The 19,064-nt window shown below is 39.6% G+C and overlaps 1 protein-coding gene across 1 annotated transcript in view; it reads right to left on the bottom strand.

The window, feature by feature from the left end:
* The window catches only part of LOC109471565, a 70,586-nt gene that overhangs the window by 40,943 nt on the left and 10,579 nt on the right, over positions 1 to 19,064 (bottom strand). The window contains exons 3-11 of the mRNA XM_019770916.1: positions 17,508 to 17,583; positions 10,802 to 10,878; positions 8,926 to 9,020; positions 6,985 to 7,142; positions 6,503 to 6,613; positions 5,938 to 6,055; positions 4,941 to 5,317; positions 3,694 to 3,746; positions 1,331 to 1,453 (exon numbers count right to left, since the gene is read on the bottom strand). Coding sequence (XP_019626475.1) covers positions 1,331 to 1,453; positions 3,694 to 3,746; positions 4,941 to 5,317; positions 5,938 to 6,055; positions 6,503 to 6,613; positions 6,985 to 7,142; positions 8,926 to 9,020; positions 10,802 to 10,878; positions 17,508 to 17,583 — 1,188 coding nt within the window. The remainder of the gene's footprint in view (positions 1 to 1,330; positions 1,454 to 3,693; positions 3,747 to 4,940; positions 5,318 to 5,937; positions 6,056 to 6,502; positions 6,614 to 6,984; positions 7,143 to 8,925; positions 9,021 to 10,801; positions 10,879 to 17,507; positions 17,584 to 19,064) is intronic.

Genomic DNA, 19,064 nt, shown 5'->3' with positions numbered 1-19,064 from the left:
CTCTGCTGTTTCTCTTACACTCTCCTGGGACACTGCAGTCAATCATTTGTGCAAACGCATCCATGGAAACATTAGACAAATTTACGTGGCATTGTGAGGGTAAACGAAGACACTGAACTCCTGTTTAGTGATAATGACAGAAAATGTGTCTGTCTGTGTGTTTTCTCGTGTTTCTGTAGTTATGTTCACGTGCTCAGTATGTTGGGAACATGGGAAGAGTCCCAGAAAGGACGTGAAGTTTATCTCGTTTCTTGTCTTCAATTTTCCGCATGTTTGAAAAAGTTACCTTTTGGGAGCTAGCAGAGACAGAATCAGATCAGAAAGAATTTTACAACAATTACTCAAGAAATTCACAAAAACAATAGCTATTTCACGGATCTTCAATTTCTTATTTTGAAAATGACAAAGATGGTTATGGGGAAATCAAACTACATGTATCTACATGTACAAAGAATTCTGAAGCAAAGACCTATTTGTGGCCTTAATAAAAAATAGAGAACTCATCCTCTTTTTCAGGACATACTGCAATTCCTGATTTTTCACAGTACTGTTAATGCTCACTGTTTTCACTGTCACTTCTGTACCGTAAACTTATCATTACAGTTAACAAATAATTTCTGGACTTTATTTTTCCTGCACCTGTCATCACCGTGAATATATAGTTCCATGAACATGTACATTTTTCTCAGACCGTGAATTTTGCTACCGTGAACATAAAGTGAATTACAGTACTATAGTAACTCAACGTTGGTTGTCAGTCATTTGTGGTCTGTTTCCCTCCCTCCCCCGGGAGCGACGGCACCCCAACATTACCATCTGGAGTCAGACAGCGGGGAAATTACGACAACTGCCTGCAGCACAGATTTACGTCATCGGGAAGCCGAGTATGACACAATCGTGGGCAGTCACACATCATCGGTACGGGACAGGGATCTAGCCAGGGTAAATTTTTGTTTTCCGTCATCTCAATTTTTGTCACGCATCAAAGATTTGGCCAAACAATCCTAGGATGTCGACTGACCAAAAGGCTATTTCCTGCAGTTGTGATGATTAAATCCTCCTTGATAAGACTAAGCTTAGATTAATGACATCTCTTTCCATGTCATTACGCTGTGAAAAACTGGACAAAATTTTTGTTCGTCATGAGCTGCAAAATGCTGGCTAGAACACTGGTACAGGCCACTTTGGGACAATTTGAACAATAAATCTGAGATATCAGACAGCAAAATCCCAGATGTGGTCACAATGTACAAATAGTACTTGCACTAAACTCAAGAGTGCCTCCTATTAACAAATATCAGTACTGCAAGTTGTAACCAATACTAAGTACCTTGAGTCTCTCTCCCTCCTGGAAGCTAATGCCGTCCTGTATGGTGGCCTGGAAGTCTGCCAGCGTCACGTACTCCACTTCCTTCTCCAGCTGAGGCGGCGGCGGCCTTACCGGCGGACGCTTCTGTGGCAAGGACAGTTTCCATGTGGAGATTAGCAAATAACTCAGGCAAATGTCTAATCTCCAAGCAGATCCTAGGGTGGCAAAGGACAAATTGCCCAACATGGACCCTCTCTGGCCAATGGATTCTGCCTGGCCAATTTGTCTTTTGCCATCCTACGATCTCCTTGGAGATTAGCAAATGTCATGTTTGGAACGAGAAGAAATATGACATACAGACAGAACACAGTGATGTAGGTTAGACATGAAGGTAGTGACATACATGTACACACAAGGAATTGTTACTCAAGCAACTGGGTAAATTTTGAAAACTGTCAGATGTTTCAAGCAGCATTCACTGCTTTTCCTCAGTAACATAATGCAGCAGATGCTACTTGTTTTCAAAATCTACATGTATCCGGCTGCTTCTGAGTAACAACTTCCTTGTATACAGACAGAACAATGTAATACATGGAGCAAAGATAACCACAGAACAAAAGCATAATACATGTACTTATAAATGCAGGACTGACATTTGTCATGTTCTTATTATTTCAAGTCAACTTTTCTAACAAAGTGATTTTCAGCATTCCATATGACACTTATCTTAATTGTGCATTCACGACTACCTGTATCTGCTTGACACCTAGCTAATCAACCCACGCATGTATGGAATGGTTTATTTTCCCTACATCCTAAAACATGCTGTTCCACTAATGATGGTTTAACTGCCTTCTACATTCTCTAACTATGACTGAAGGGGAGTCTACCTGCTCTGCGGCTTGGGGTTGCTTTTCCACCAAAACAGAGGAGACAACAGCACGGACAGAAAACAAACATTAACATCTGACGTAAACATTTCTATATAAAACATTACGGCTCTTCAGTACAAACCTCAAGTTTGTACTAGCACAAAAATTTAACATTAACATTACATGTACATGTAAGACTCTGGGGAGGAAGATTTTGGTAATACTCAACTTTGAGACTATTTAATTATGTAACATACTGGGGGTAGTACCTCAATATCAAAATTGATCAGATTAAAAAAACAACAATCTGTATTGGCAAAAGAATTCAATATGAAGTTCAAAAAATGTATCTATCATGCTGCCAAAGGTATACAATGTCTATACTAATTATTGCTGTCAACAACTTTAAAGTATATACTTTGGCTATAATCTTTTTAGTGCGTGTTAGGACAATCATGTAACCTGTATAAATCTTAATTTGTCTGACGCTGACCTCTTCTCTCATGACCTCAATGAAAAGCTGGATAAACAAAAGTTCACACAAACAAACCAACCAACAAACCAACATGCTGCTACGTTGTTAGTCACCACGGCACGGTGTGACAAAATAAAGTTTTACAAACTAATGACCTGCCTGTCGGGGGGGAGGGTGTTCAGGGGGGTGCGGGTACTGCAAAACACAGGCAAACAAGAGCCAAGAATGTGCAGTACTGTGAATGCAGTTTCCTTTTGCAGTGGTTTTATTTCACGGTAGGAGAGAAAAGGAAGTTTTCGCAGTGTATGAAGTTCAGGGTTGAACCAATTTTGTAGTACTCTCCAAGCAGAGGTTGGTGGAGAAGATTGTGACCTTTTTATCATATACCATTTCTATTTGCCTAGGTGCCATCCTATTTGTATGCTGCGGCTCGCATACTCGCTCCTTAGGGATACAAATAGGATAGCACCCAGGCTACTTTTCTGTTGCTACTGTCACAGAAAACGGGGCATGTGATAGAAAGGTCACAATCTTCCAACCAACCTCTGCTTGGAGAGTAGTTCTGTAGTACAAGGACTATAAAACACATATTTACTGTGTTATGATTTTGAGGTAACAGGTTTTACCATGAAAATTGCGAAAATAAAACCACCACGTAAGCTTCTGCATTCACAGTAGTCTGACAACAAACTCACAAACAGAAGAACACACACAGTATCAACCCAATAAAAATCTACACCATCCAATTTCTAAGAGGGACGTTTCTTTTGTTAAAGTCCACTGGTAGAAATTAGAAAGTGAAAGAGGTACTTGGACAAAGAGGTACTTCAAAGAAGGAAATTGGACGTTAATTAACAAAACAGAACAGAAATACAGAAACAAAACTGACACAATAACACAAAACATAAATATGATTCAAGGAAAAATGACAACAATAAGACATATATTTCCTTCTTGTAAGCAAGGAGGCTAACAACTTTCATGGTGAAACGTTCTGCGTGGTATCTTTCCATTAAGTATCAACAAGAGTGACTTACTGCGATGGAGTCCCTCCTTGGTGGTGGTTCCTTCTGTTTCACTACAACTGGTCCTAAATAAAAAAAGGCACAGAACTGTTTTTTCCTGAAGATACATATTCAAAGGAACGTACCGGTAAACATTACATCAATTTCAATTATATCACATTAATTATGACCATGCAATACACTACAGTGTCATGCTCCTATTGCTACAACATTATCTATTCATATACTATCATTTTACTAACAATCAAGGGCTAAGGTGACAATACCATACCATCTGACAACAGTCAAGGCATGCATAAAGAACCCCCTAGTGACTATAATGCAAAGTGCAGCCCAGAGAACAGACACCACTTGGACATTTCTTTGGACTCATCTGCCAGCACAAGAGAGGCCAGGGCATGCAGTATTCTCTGTTGCAGTACTGTACTTGCCTTTAAGCCTTCTGAAAGACTCTCTGAGAGAGGAAAACCTCTTTCCTAGAGAGAATGGGGGGTAGAAAACATCGCCAACAGGGGAGGTGAGTATAGCGGGACAACGGTTCGTCTTCGAGTAGCCTGGTCACCAAACCTATTCTAGCATTTTTTAAATTTATTTATTTAATCTTCGAACACCTGGGTGGCCTAGTTCAATTTTGACAAATTGATTTTCAATAGGGCCCAGCACAAAATACAATAAAATCCAAGATACAGATACAAACAAAGACCGATATAAACAAATCGTATTCCATAACTCGTGTCGATTTAAACAGTCCAGGTCGGCTTTCTATTTGGAGGTCAGAGGGTCATTTATAGTACCTACACCTATCTGTAGTCCTACATCTCTCTTTTTGTGGACAGGATGTAGGACTTGGGAGCCATACTAGGTTTAGTAACCAGGCTAGTCTTCGAGAGGCCGTGGCACCTACATGTACATTGTCACTTCATTCTCAGCCACAAAGCAATATAAAGCCAACAACCCACATACAAAAGCAACTATACCAGTACCGATTCCACCAATATCCACATGCAATTCATACAATATGAGACAACAGGAAGTTACATGAAGGCTAGACACACATGTTGTATAGCACACTCACTGACTGATACAGTACTGAAGGATTGACAACAAGTAAGCTTTTGGTCTTCACATGTTTGTTATGTGTCTGTCATACTCAGTATCTTGACCTGTACCTAGCCCGTCGTGGCATGAATGTACAATAAAGGTATTTCATCATTTCATCATTTCATTTCATTAATAAAATTGCCTTTTTTCTTACTCACTTTTAGGAGATTTTCCCCTTTGTTTTTCCTTCTTCTTGTTCTCCGATGACTTGAGTGGAAGAGCAGTAGGCCTGGACCTGACTGTTCTATCTGTCTCCTGATTGGCTGCCTCGTGGTTGTTACCATTCCTCTCATTGGCCGAAAGCTCAGCAGCACTCTTCCTGTTGTCCAATCGGGGGCTGCCTTTCTCGGGGGTTGTGGAGCCGGAGCTTCCAGACCTGGCGTCGTTGCTAGCTCGCCTGTGATTGGCCAGGTTTGGCAGGTTGCTCACTTCCAGGGCACTTCCGATGATCTCAGTGGGAACCATGCTGACAGCACTTTGGTCTCGAGGCTTTTCTAAATAAGTACTCGGAGCCCAGCCTTCCACATCCTGGTATCTACGAAGAAATACATGATAGAAGTCAGAGAAAACATCAATATCCATTTGTCAAAATTAATGAAAAATGTCTTCATCACTTTAAAATCATTTATTCAAGATGTTTTGCTGCCACCGGCAGCACGTCCTGACTACAGCCTGGGCAGTGGCGCAGAACAGAAGTGCTTGGAGGTCGTTTGCCGGGGCGCTACGCTCCTAGGAGCATGCGGACATGAGTGAGTGAGTGAGTTTTGTTTTTGGCAACCATAAAGAAGCTGTGGCAATTTTGTGTTGCATTTTTTACTTCATACCAAGTTGAACATAATTATGAACAATTCAACAGTAAAACTACTGTCACATATCCACAACAATACGATAACAACCACAAAACTTGCTACAGTATAAGGTATAACTTTCTATCAATACTCTGTACATGTTCGACCAGGTAGAAGGTTACTCACACGGTTCTTTGCACTTCCAACCAGTTGCCAAAATTTACGGCAACTGAATGTATAACCAAAATCCCTTCAATGTCTGTAGCAAGTTACAATACTCCACAGCCCACACGCTACCACACTGATCATATCATATCATAGAACCTGCAGTACTGATCAGTTCCAATAGGGGGCACCTGTAGCTCACCTGATGTACCACCACCCCTCCAGGTTTTTCTCCAGAACCTCCACGGTGACCCCGCGGTCAAACCCCACCTCATCCCCGCTCCGAGCGTTGTAGGCATTTGTAGTGACGTACTGTTCTCCTGCAGGGGGAGGGGGGCACGGTAATCAATTTCTATTCAACTACATTTAAAACTGTCACAACAAATGTAAATGAAGGGTAGACATGTGCATTCAGGTAATGAATGTACAAATTACAATGATTTGAGGCGGCTCCCTACAGATTACGAAGACTGAAAACTCCTGATTACATCTTACGAAAAAGCTTGAAAAAGGGCATTACTCAAGCAACTGGATTGATTGTGAAAACCGTCAGCCATTCCAAGTAGCATTTACTACAGTCACTTACAAAAAATGCTACTTGAAAGTCTGACAGATTTCAAAATCTGTCCAGTCGCTTGAGTAACTGTTTTCTTTCTTACGTCGGTGAAGGTTAGACATCCAGGTAAAAAAATCTAAAAACAGTTACTCTAGCAACTGGATATGACTTGAAAAGTAGTGGTTGCTTGAGCAACTGTTTTTTCTCTGACCTTCTCCTGCCCTTGACCTCCGTGAGATTTCTTCGGTGAGTCCATCTGCGCGGTCCAGGAAGGTTGCCGGTACCCATCCCTGCTCATCCTCCACCGTCACAAACCACCAGCCTGGGACGGCAGGGAAAACTTCATTTAGTGATTTTGTTATTCAAGCTGGTGTGTTACACTGAAGAGCAGTTATACCAGCTATACAGATACAGATACAGACACATCTTTGTAACTATTAACTTGTGTTGCTGTTGAGGGATTATTATTACACTTTTGTCTGTTTGAACAAATAAATTACAAACTAACAAACCCAACCAACTATCCAACCAACTCACTCACTCCCTCACTCACTCACTCACTCACTCACTCACTTACTCACTCACTCACTCACTCACTTGTTAACCAATCAATACACCAATAAAAATGATTTTGTAAAATCACTGCTCAAATTCATCAAACAACTCAATCCATCCACAGTTACTTTGCCTCACCGTTTTCATTTTTCTCGATGACGTCCACGGTTGTGCCGGCCGTCACGCTCATCTCCGTCGGCTGAGATTTCTCGTAGTCCGCGACGACGACGTACTGGTCCAGCAGCAGCGGCTCACTGATGGACTCCGCCATCTTCTTGTTCTTCTTCTCCTTCATCCTACATCAGTGGGAGGTACAGAACTGGTAAGTATGGACAGAATTATGATGCCTTTAATGCCAGTCCCGGCATGTAGGGCAGCAACAAAGGTTCTCCAGTTCCCTGTGTCCTGGGCTATTCTCTGAAGCATCTGAATGATATCAACCATAATATGAAGCTTATACAAATGTACCTGTCGTACAGTGTTCAGCAACTGCCTGTGTCCTGTGTAATGGTAGATGAAAGAATGTCAAAATCAACGATCAGAAGTAATTTAAAAATCTTAAACATTACATCCAAAATGCAGCGATCATGAAGCAAACTGTACCTGCAAAGCTGCCAGATTAAATTTCACATTCTAATTGAATTCCTTCTTAGCCTGAGTGTCAGCCGTTTAAGCTTTTGTCTACTCCCCATGATCCGCTACCGGCAGTGGATCGTGTGGAGCGGATGAAAGCTAAAAAGGCTGACACTCAGGCTAATTCCTTCTACCATCACAAGCTGAATTAAGAATATGCAACTCCTGATGTGTGGAAAAGAATTTTCTTACTTAACCATAACAGCAACGTAGGAAGGATTGGTAAAATGCAGTCCCTTCCTCTGCACATTCACATGTGGAACATCCATATCACACCGAGCTTGGCACAAAAATGACTTCACATTGCAGAGTTGTATCCGCAACTTTTCTACGGACATGCAACAGAAACTATCTGAAGAGCTGCCAGCATCGGTGACTTTTGGAGGCTTGAAAGGAAAAAGAAGAGGGGAAAATTCTGGACAAAAGCCATTTGGTGATGCTCCTTCCTTGAGGTCTCTTCCTGCTTGGCAAGAAAAGCTTCTTCAGTGCCATCCGGCATCTGCTGTCGTTCAGATACTCATATTTCTTCATGTGGTAACTTGAGAGGGTTTTGATACATCCAGTCAAAAAGATCAAAGACAGTTAAGAACTTGAATTGAATATCGTAACTTTATAGTCAAAAGTTAAGGTATGATATTGGTGCTAGTCTACCCAAATTTTCCTTTATATCAAAAGTAAGGTTGATCAATAGACAGCAGTAAAGGCATTTTTTTCTGATGCCATACTGTTTGATATACATGTATGAGTGACCTGTTGAAAATGTTTTAATGCCTGCCTCTGAAAAAAATGAACACAAGCCCAAAACTGCTTCTGAAAAACATGAAGTATCCAAGAAAGCCATGCACTGTTAAAGAACAAAATTATGATTTAAAATTAAAGCAAAACTGATTAACCTGCACATCCCAAGTGTATCTAGCAGCCGTCCACCTGCAGTACTTCATGTACCAGATAGAGGGCATTACAATCCCAGTTGCCCACTCGAGCTTCATGCACATTGTAAGTACTAAGTGGTTTGGGCTGTGAAAATAAGGGTCTTTTACAACTTTGAAGGGAGTAAGACCAACATTTATTTTGACATTATACCAATAATGTCCTTGTTTTGTCTAGAAATATTACAAGATGTCTCACTGACTGATGGGGAAAAACATTGGGGATGTGTAAAATTTAAGTAGAAATACTGGGAAGCACTCACATAAATAATAGTGTAGTGTTTAGTCTCTTAAGTTATATAGAACTCCTTAGCATTGTTTTAGGCAAAGGTGTGAATAGTACCGTGTCAGGATGTTATAATAATTATTTTTATTAGTACTTCTACTTTTGATAATTACCATACATTGTACATTATACGATTGTACTACAACAGTACTGTTAAGCACTAAAGTTTAACTTCACTTGATGTCTATGATATTGTACATTTTCCTATACGAATAAAAAATTGTTACTTACTCTTCCTTGGGAGGATTAATGTCTTCTCTGGTTGTCTCGAAGAAGTTGAGGACCTCTGCACACTCTGAGATTTCGGTAGGGAGTCTGATCAAAGCCTGACGAAGACAAACATAGCATCTTAGATATGACACACAAGTTTATCATACTGTAAATGTACATACTTTTGAGGTGGTTTTACTTTTATGGTATGAGGGGGAAAAGAAAGTTTTCATGGTGTCTGAATTACATGTATTACTAAGTAGCCTGGGTACCATCCTATTTGTATACCGAGGTTCCCATACTTGCTCCCTATAAAGTTTTCAGCATCAGGAAGTGAGAGTGGGAGCCCGTGTACTAGACTACAAGTAGGATGGTACACAGTCATGTACCCAGGCTATGAATTAAGTTGATAGTTGAAACAATTCTGTGGTATAATATTGAAACACAAAGCACATCCCGCCCGTTGAAGATCTTCTTACTACATATACTTGTTTCGTCCGTCCTGTGTTGGAATATGCCGCGCCTCTATGGCACCCTGGTTTGACCTCAGCACAGAGAAGGAAGATTGAAAACATACAAAGAAGAGCCACCAGAATCATCCTTGCTAAGGAGTTCACGAACTACAAGTCAGCACTGGAGACGCTACAGCTACAGACTTTAGAAGATCGCAGAATAGCCCTGTGCAGACGGTTTGCCAACAATATACAAGCTTCTACCCTCTACCGACACTGGCTGCCACAAACCAGGGGTAGTGTCAGTGGGAGGATGACTAGACAACATGCAAAACTTGACCAATTGCCAGCGCGCACAGAGCGGTACAACAGAAGTACATTACCGTACCTTGTTCACATTTTAAATCATGAATAGTCTGTGTAAATGTATGATTTTAATATGATTTAATGACTGTTTTTACAACACGGAATGATGATCAGGATTTTATTTCACTGTCTAAAGCTTTTATTCACGCAATTCAGCCTTGTGGCTGCCTAGTGATGGAGCTGTATTGTGATTTGTGTTTGTGTTTGAAATAAACCAATGATATATGTATTTGCAGTGTAATGATTTCGCATTAAGAGAACACCGTGAAAATACAACTATTTCATGATTTTACTGTAACAATGGCATCATCTTTATCCTTTTTGTATTCCAGAGTGAACACTCTCTCAGGACCTGTCATACCTATTGTGACCTTCCTCCTAAATTGCTTGGGATCCAAATGACATTACCTTTGGCTTTGAAGAATGGATGTCTGCCTTTGCTCTGACAAATTTGCAAATCCACCCTCACAAATCAGATTACGGTGAAGAAAATAACTTTAGGCAAGCTGCTTTGCATCGACTTTGAGCAGAAACATTATCCAGCCTCAACTGCAAAGTCAGCTTGGACAAGATGGGATTCTGTGTATTGAAGGAAGATGCTGTCTTTTTTCAATGGTTAAATCTGTGGAACGTAAATTCATCCTTGATGTTTTCTCCCACTGAAGTTATGATTAGTCTAACATCACAATGGACATGTACGAATGTATATCATATTATAAGAAATGTTTAATGGTTTACTTTATTTACTGATGCAGTGTTCCAGCCAGCCTGAATTTTTTTTCCATCACCTCAATTTTGTCTGGCATAACATCATGTCAAGGGAGCACCTGTGAAATGCTATTTCCTGTATTTTGAGGGGCAAATTTGGCTGGTAGACTAAAACTAAACTTAGTCTACAACTTAGTCGTACAATGACATCTCTTTCCATATCTTTACATACCGATTTTTGTCCGTGAAAGTTGACGGATTGGGTAAAATTCTTGTGTTTAATGTTCTGCAAAATTCTGTCAAATGACGGACAATGGCTACATGTAGAACGAACACTGGGCAGATGTGTATTGATTGAAGTGAGTTCTCACCCTGCAGTACTCATCGATAGGCTTCAGTCTCTTCACAGCAACTTCTCTTATATGGCTGCGACCAAGCAGCTTCTTTCCTGAAAAACAGTTTGACATAATTTAGAAAAAAAATGTAAAATGAGAAAATCTACATGTAAGTACTGGGGTGTAAAATTCTGGTGAATGTAAAAAATGATGTCATTGGCCTGAAATATGAAAATATATGTTACAATATTACTAACCAGTTTTGGCAGGGCTTGAATTACCACATGCATACACATCTTTGTGCATGATATATTGGAGGGGAGCACATAATTTTTGCCTGCACTTCCATCAGTCATTCAGTGCAATATGCAAGTGCAATTTGCTTTACAGACTACTAAAACCACTAGAAATACTGTAGAACTTTGAAGCAGGCATAACCAATTGTGGACTAAGATCTATGACAGCCTTTTAAGCCTTGTAATGAGACAGCTGAGTTTTGCAGGACAATGAATCCCATATATGCTCCTACTTTGAGATCATATGACCATTGCACATGTACAATGTCTGACTGCCTGGGCCCTTATAATATATTTGACTGACGCCTGAGGGTTTTTTGGCCCTTTTCGACCACACTTCCTGAGGGATGACATCATCACACATGAGGTGGCAGGCTTCCTTGTTCCATATTTAACCCTTCCACACCACACTGCCTTCCTTCCTAACCCCTGGGGTGGAGGAAAGTTGCCCTAAAACTGAGGGATGGTCCGTTCTTTCTTTTTAAGGAGAACAGTGGCACCTATTCAATAATAAATTATTAAGATTTTTTTTTAAATGCTACTCTGAATCAATAGTTTAGCTAGTTACAAAGAGAAAATCGCTTTAAAAATACTGAAATCGTCTCACCCAGATCTACAAAGCACGTCGGCAGAACGTACTGCGCCTGCGCAGAACCCTGTACTTTCACGGTTTTCAATGGATTTTTGGTCAACGTTGCATCAAAATTTTGCCTGTTGCATAGAATATCATTTCCAACACAACATTTGGAAACTACAGACGGGGTGTTAACCTTATATACGCTAGTACAACCTTATATGAGACATTCTACAGAAGTGCTATGCACAATACATTGCGGGTTTCGCGCAGGTGCTGTGCGTTCTGCCGACGTGCTGATCTACAATGTATAATAGAATACTATACATATACATGTCCTCATTTACTTTCTCTAAATTCTACTCCCAGTACAAGACTTCCAGACAAAGAGGCCAGTCTTCTTTGCTGATAGTCAGATATATTGAAGCCTGAAGAAGAAAGTTCACTTTTATTAAGGTAGCTGATACAACTTGTTATCAAAAAGGAAGGAAATAGTCTGACCATACTTGTAGTTGTAGAACAGAATGTAATCGTCCATCATCACTCTAGAGCGAAGTTTTCTCTACAAATCCACTGTGTTTCCTGTCAGACCGTGCAGCTTGGCAGAATTAAACACACATCTCTGTGTAATCCACTAAGGAGGAAAAAACAGACATCCCGGCCTGCTCTGACAGCTAATCTCCACTTCCCTCTACATTAATCCACCTGCTTTGGTGAAAGCAAATCCAAATCTTAATATTAATCTTCACTTGCAGAAATGTAGTGTATTTCTTTTATTTTCTCAATTTGAACTATTGTATAAATACAGTTCAGATAGCAGACATCTGTATCTATAATCTATTTACATGATTGTACATATCCATATCTATCTAATGACTATACCTAAATATACCCCTACCGGTATCTCTATTATTCGTCTATCTCTCAAGCATTTATCTTTGCGACGGTTTTATTTTGTGGTAGGAGAGAAAAGGAATTTGCATTAAGTTAAGTTGAAGCAACTCTGTTGTACAGTAGAACTATAAAACACAGGTGTTATGATTTCAGAGTCAGGGGTCACCACAAAATCTGTGAAAATAAAACCGTCACGAAGGTTTCTGCACTTTGTTTGTACAACAATTCTCTCATTTGACTTTGTATTTTGTAGGTTAGACCAACATTTTCCGAGAAAATCTGATTAAAGCCCTTTGAAAAGCTGGTTTATGTAAGATTACCCATGGATTAAGGTAGATCAAGGTGTGTAGCTTGGATTATCCGTCCAGATGGAAATCAAATGACCATGGAAAAAACCATTGGTTCAGACAGGTGTTTCAAATCATGGAGGTAGAAAAAAAGAGCTCCATGTTCGAACTTTACGCCGACAGTCATACATAAACTACATGGACCAGTGAAGGTTAGGTGCAGGTAGACATCAGAAATACCTGCACAGCTTCTAGTTTACCTGCACTAACCTGAGTGTGCAAGTGGTATTTTGAGCCCTGATATAAAACTTACCACAAGAAACTTACTTACTTTCAAAATTGCAAAAGCCTCAAAAAGTGCTTGAAGCAGACTTAACTTAACTAGACAGTACTACCGTAGTCTAAATCCTATGCAGATTTAACCCCCCATTCCCCTATTTATCTATTCTAAAGGATGCCGACTTCCAAGAAAAGTAGGAAGAACAGAATTTACTTACCCTAAAGATCTCAGTCTTAGCCTCTTTTCCCTCAGAGAAGCCAGACAAATTTAAGGCAGACTAATACAACTTGCTCTCAGATGTAAAACAAAGCACTGCTTTCTCCTAAATCAACTGTTTCTATCAATGGCAAAGGCAGGTTCTGAGGCTGATGATTGGGAGCAGCTCTACTCTTTGACTACTGTTTCAGCTAAATGAAGCCAGGCTGTTCTGTGAGCACAGGCAGCACCTGTGATCATTAGTACATGTAGGTAGCAACTGTGTGTCTCCAGGGCCCTGCCAAGGCAGTTTGTCGGTTTATGGAGAAGAAAATTGCTGACCTGGACAATCAAACACTGATGGGAAAGTCAGTAACATCACCAGGGCACACACAGGGTCAGACAGTGAAGGTAGTCAGATTAAAGTTTTCTTCCACACCAGTGTACTAGTCTGCATTAAATTTTTTCCGTCATCTCAATTTTTCTTTGACGCAACATTATGTCATGCTCAGAAGGCATACAGGTGGGGGTCCGGGGGATGCAATTTAAATTTTGGAATCTTGACCTTCTAATCGTTACTTCCCGTATTTTGAGGGGAAATTTTGTTGGTGGACTATTAGTTTAGTGACAATTCTCTTTCCGTGAATCTTTACATACCAATTTTTGTCTGACAAAGATGATGGTACCGTTTACGTGGCAAAATTTTGTCAAATGACTGAAAGACTGATGCTGACTAGAACACTACAGTCCCCCCCCAAAAAAAGCAACCCTCTGCTTTCATGTAGCTGTCTTGCTAAATCTTTACTTATTAAAAATGCCTCTGAACAAAGGAAGTAAATTTGTGTGGCCTAACCACTTATCCTTCCTTCCAACCAAGGTCTTTAAAATAACCATGAGAATGACACAGATAGGAAATTAGACTTCTTACTGAGTCACAGACATCCTTGATTATTTCCAGGCCTTTCTTTGAGGCATTATTAGGTGATGTTGCCGTAACGAGGGCCAGGCTTTGCGGAAATGTGAGGAAAACTCCGGGAGAGAAAATCCGGTGATCCGGAGGACAGACAAAGCGATGGAAACCTTAGCTTCAGCTGGGAACACTGATCACAGACAGGTGTTGGTTTGGCGTGGTGAATGAAAGACCCCTTTCTTATGTTTATACATTTATGCACTTACATAGTCATGTACCAGTTAAGTACAGGTGGTGATAATATGTACATTTATGCCCTTACACTTTAAGTTACAGGCTAAGTACAGGTCGCCTTTCCGATATGACCATAAAATCTTTGCACAAAGAAAACTGCTGTCACCAATATCACCAGTCCAGACACCACTATATTCCAAGCATAAGTACCTTAGATTTGTGACAAAGAAACTTCAGATTCAGCAGTCCACATGGTAGAATATGACTCTTAAGTTTTTAAAGTTCTTCTTCAACCTATAGAATGTACCGATTTTGACGGGGCTCTTAAGTATACCATTCCAGAATCCAAACTGAGTTATGAACCAACAATCTAATCTAAACGATCAGTGTTTACCTTGTTTTGCCCTGATCACAAAATGATAATGACAGTAAAAGGACCTTCAACTTTGTAATATAATCACGGGTCTGCATCATTCAATATTCATTGATTTACAAATGTATCATTTCTTAATGTATTTACTTTTATTGTATATACAGTCAATTATCAAGCTGACCTCTAAAAATACCAGTGTAATAAAAAATAAAATCCAATTTAATCTAATTTGATACACAGATAAGTCAAACTAATATTATCTGTGACAGCTAACTCCATAATTTGCATACTTGGGACAAGTTAAATGATCCCCTTTCAGTACTGCTCACTGCACAAAGCATTCCTCCAACACCTGTTTCCTTTGTCCAAGGACAGGTAATAAGCCACAAACATTTAGAGGCCATCTGCATCTCTTTCCTATGATTTAAAATCATCTAGTAACCATAGCAAAAATTCATCAGCATTTTCTGATTAAACTCATTTTTATAGTACTCAGCTATGTTTCTCAAATCTTAGATCTCGTAGATAATAATTATGTTTCATCAAGTGAATGCCCGTATAGCTGATGCTCTAATCAAAATTTCCTCATAACCAACAAGTTCTGAAAGGAGCTTTGATACTCCACAAATAGAAACCTGCATAAAAACATGGGAAACATCTCTATTACTGTCTAATAAAATCATGTGGCTTCTACTTTACAAGAGGCCAGTGTTCAACTTCAACCTGTTATCACTGGTTGTTTATCATTTTGTCTAACTTAATAAGAGGGAAACTGCCCTCCAGGCACTAGTGATGGGGTTGACCAGTCAAGGAACACAAGAATGTGTTGAGACAGATTAAACAGGGCACAGACCCTCATGTCTAGCCAGAGGGCAGGTCATTGTGAGGTGAATGTACACATGTAACTTGAGGTTCCACCTGTACGAGAGTAACATTAGCTCCTGTGATTAATAAAGTAGTTGAGACTAAACATCAAGTTGTCGCTAGTGTCAATTTGCATTGATTTTCTCAAAAGGAAGTTGAAGAAAATTAGTGGCAGTTTTGGTAACAAATTACAGTTGGTTCACTATCATAAAATCTAAGGAGTTGTAACATCATCATGTACTGTTAAAAAGGGGACTGCGTGGAAGGTGGGGTGGTACTGTCAATGACCTATGCCTAACTACAGTAAGGTATTGGGTATGTATACATCAAATTCAGTGATACCATCCCGATGGGAACGGGTTTTCTGCGCGTGAAGAATTTGCGCGTGAAAAACTTGCGCGTGAAAAATAAAAGTCTTAGAAATATGTTAGAAAATATGCAGTACCAAATTCTTAGGCAGGAAAATGTTGTCCTCTGGTATAATTTTCCCTCTGTTAGCCAAAATTTTTTATTGAAAATGTTGGTCCCTTGGGAATAAGCTAATTTGCATAATTTCCATAAAACCTGACCTTTTGAAAATCACTTGAATTTGTAAGAAATACATGGAAAAGTTGCTAGTATAAGGTTTAGGATGGTAAAATGTAACAATCTGAAGCTTTTCTCCATTCTAGAAGTTTGATTTCATGCTTTCTTAAACAAATTCTTTCACGCGCAAATTTCAACCTTTTTTGCGCGTGAAAACTTTACCTTTCAAAATAACCTGAAATCACAAAAAAATGGACAAAACAAGGGTATGTAGTCCAGAATGCAAGCAAAATGATGTTAAATTTTTATTTTCTTGTCTTTTTTCCAACTTTTAAGCTTAAAACAGCAAAAAGTTTTCAAATCCCTTGGGAGTCAGCTAATTTGCATATCTTCACGCGCAGATTCTTCACGCGCAAGTTTTTCACGCGCAAATTTTTCACGCGCACAAAACCCCATCTCATCCCGATTTAAGTTTACATCCACTCCCACATGGTCGCTACGGACCAACAGACGTTAACTAACCAGGATGGTATCCAGGCTAGGAAAACCGTGGGTCTACCCTGAGACTACCCCCTTGTGAGTGACAAGGTACAGTATTTTGACTGATAGGTGCCTACCGAAGGTTACATGTGTTCTTCCTGCCACTGATGCTGTACCGAAGGTGGTCAGGGACAGACTGGCTTCCTTCCTAGCCTTTCCCAGGCCTTTCAACACAGCAAGACTTGGTTTTTAACCTTCTCTCTGCTGCCTAACTCCATAAACAGTTCAAATCTACTACCACATTAGTAGGACCCAGAGCTCTCTGAGTAGGACCTGTCAGATGAGTCAGTTGCTAGCACTTGAAACCCCACTAACTTAGCAGAGAGAAGGTTAACTCCCTTCTAAGTTAACTACCAGTAAGAATTCTGAGTACTGTGAAACAAATGCGCCATGATCTTTAGCACAGATTCTATTTAAACTAACTCGTTACCATAGCTCATGAGTTTGATAAAATTTGTTTCTTCATACCATACAAGAGGAAAACTCAAGTAGAAAGAAAAACTCAACAGAAAGTAACTGATATAAATAAAAACAACTAAAATCAAGATTTACATGCAGATAACTCATAAGTACAATAGCAAAACATGCATGCATGTTCTTATTGTTGAATTGTTACTTGTAAACACACCATAAAGTTTACATACCTTCAATTTCTATTGTATGATCGCAGAACTTAAACATTGTTTGCTTTTATATTGAAAACTTTGTGATGACAGCTACATGAGCTATTGAAACTTCTTATCATGTAAAAAAATTGTACACCCCCATACCTGGTAAGAATGGGATGATCCTCTGCCGTGGGTCGTTCTTTCCCCCCTCGTCTGGAAACTTCTCCAGTAGAGTCACCTGGGGGGAATAAACATAAACATGTCAAACAAACGTGTATTGTTAACAAGTTATTACAACAATAGCATAATTACAGGGTGTGTCCACAGTCATTTATAAGAATAGGAAGGAAACATAAACACATTGTCAGTCATCAACAATACAAACTTGTATAATCAATTCAATGATGCATTATTTTGGAAAAATAGAGGATATATTAAACAATGAATCTGTGTGATTTTGCTCTCTGAGGAGGAGGCAGGGAAGTACAATTGGTGCTTTAATTCTACACATTTTTTTTTGTTCATCAGTATGCATTATATTGACAAATTCTTCATATCATGTAGACAAACTTCAGATTGCTAAAAACTCTCAAAGCAATGCCCAGTTAACTGTTGCAGGGTCCCCCCATGCAGACCCTCTAACAACCGTCTGACATCCCATATCAGGACACCATGTGCCTGTCCTGTACATGTCACATTCTGCACATTCAGCCGGTAGCACTTCTGTTTGACTTTCTATCTTAAACACATTTTCTAGATAGCAACATTATTTAAGTGTATCAACTGGTCTAAATTGTGCACTTTAATTTCATAAATTTCATCTACATATCTATATTTATGATGGAAATGTTGTGTAATATGAAAAATGTTATTATACAGTAACATGTAGGAAAGGCAATTTTTGTATTACAATGTATGTGTCAAATTGTATCAAGCTTTAGAGTTTTTGTAGTATAGGTCTTATTTATAATATTTTTAATTTCCCCAAAAAGCCCTTCATACGCAAACTTGAGCCTACAATCACAAGCATTTTTATTAGAATCGATTAGAGCCAGTTCCAACTGTCCAGATGACCCAAGGACCTGGTAGCACTGAGGCATTTCTAGTTCTCTGTTTGCCCTCCTATCTTAGACCTACATTCTCCACATATCACAGAATGTTTGCAGTAAGGGCTAGGCTGGAGGCCAGACCCATAGCACATTAGGCCCAGAGTTACAATGTAGCCAACATCTAAGTGAGTGAGCTATGATAATATAATGTCATTGGGTACATGTTGGCCCTGGAACCAAGAAACTGGCCTGCAGCTGTGTAGATCTAGACCCTTGCGACAGTTCCACAAAAGTGTGTGGAGTATCATGTGTATTATGTGATTGTTTGTGATTATTGATTGATTCTAATGTGATTGTAAACTGATTGTAAACCCTGCATTAATTCAGCGCTATAAAAGGCTGCGATTGGACTGATAATTATAATGTTTGACCAATAAACCATTTATAGACCCTGGAAAAAGTCTGGCACCCAGGCTAAGTTAGAGCAGGGCCTAAGCAGGCAGGCATGGGCCTAAGGAAGTCTTGAGCAAGACCAGCAGGGCTGGAGAGGATACACACATTTCCTGCTGATGCAGGGAAGCAATTTTGTGTAATCATACATCAAACCTTGTTACATGTACTTCAGCATACGGAAGTATTGTTTTGGGTGGCTGAGCTGTGGGTTTGTATG

Source organism: Branchiostoma belcheri, unplaced genomic scaffold, assembly GCF_001625305.1.
Source record: "Branchiostoma belcheri isolate BF01 breed outbred unplaced genomic scaffold, Haploidv18h27 scaffold25, whole genome shotgun sequence".
Taxonomy (NCBI): Eukaryota; Metazoa; Chordata; class Leptocardii; order Amphioxiformes; family Branchiostomatidae; genus Branchiostoma; species Branchiostoma belcheri.
This window is presented reverse-complemented; position numbering and strand designations above follow the sequence as displayed.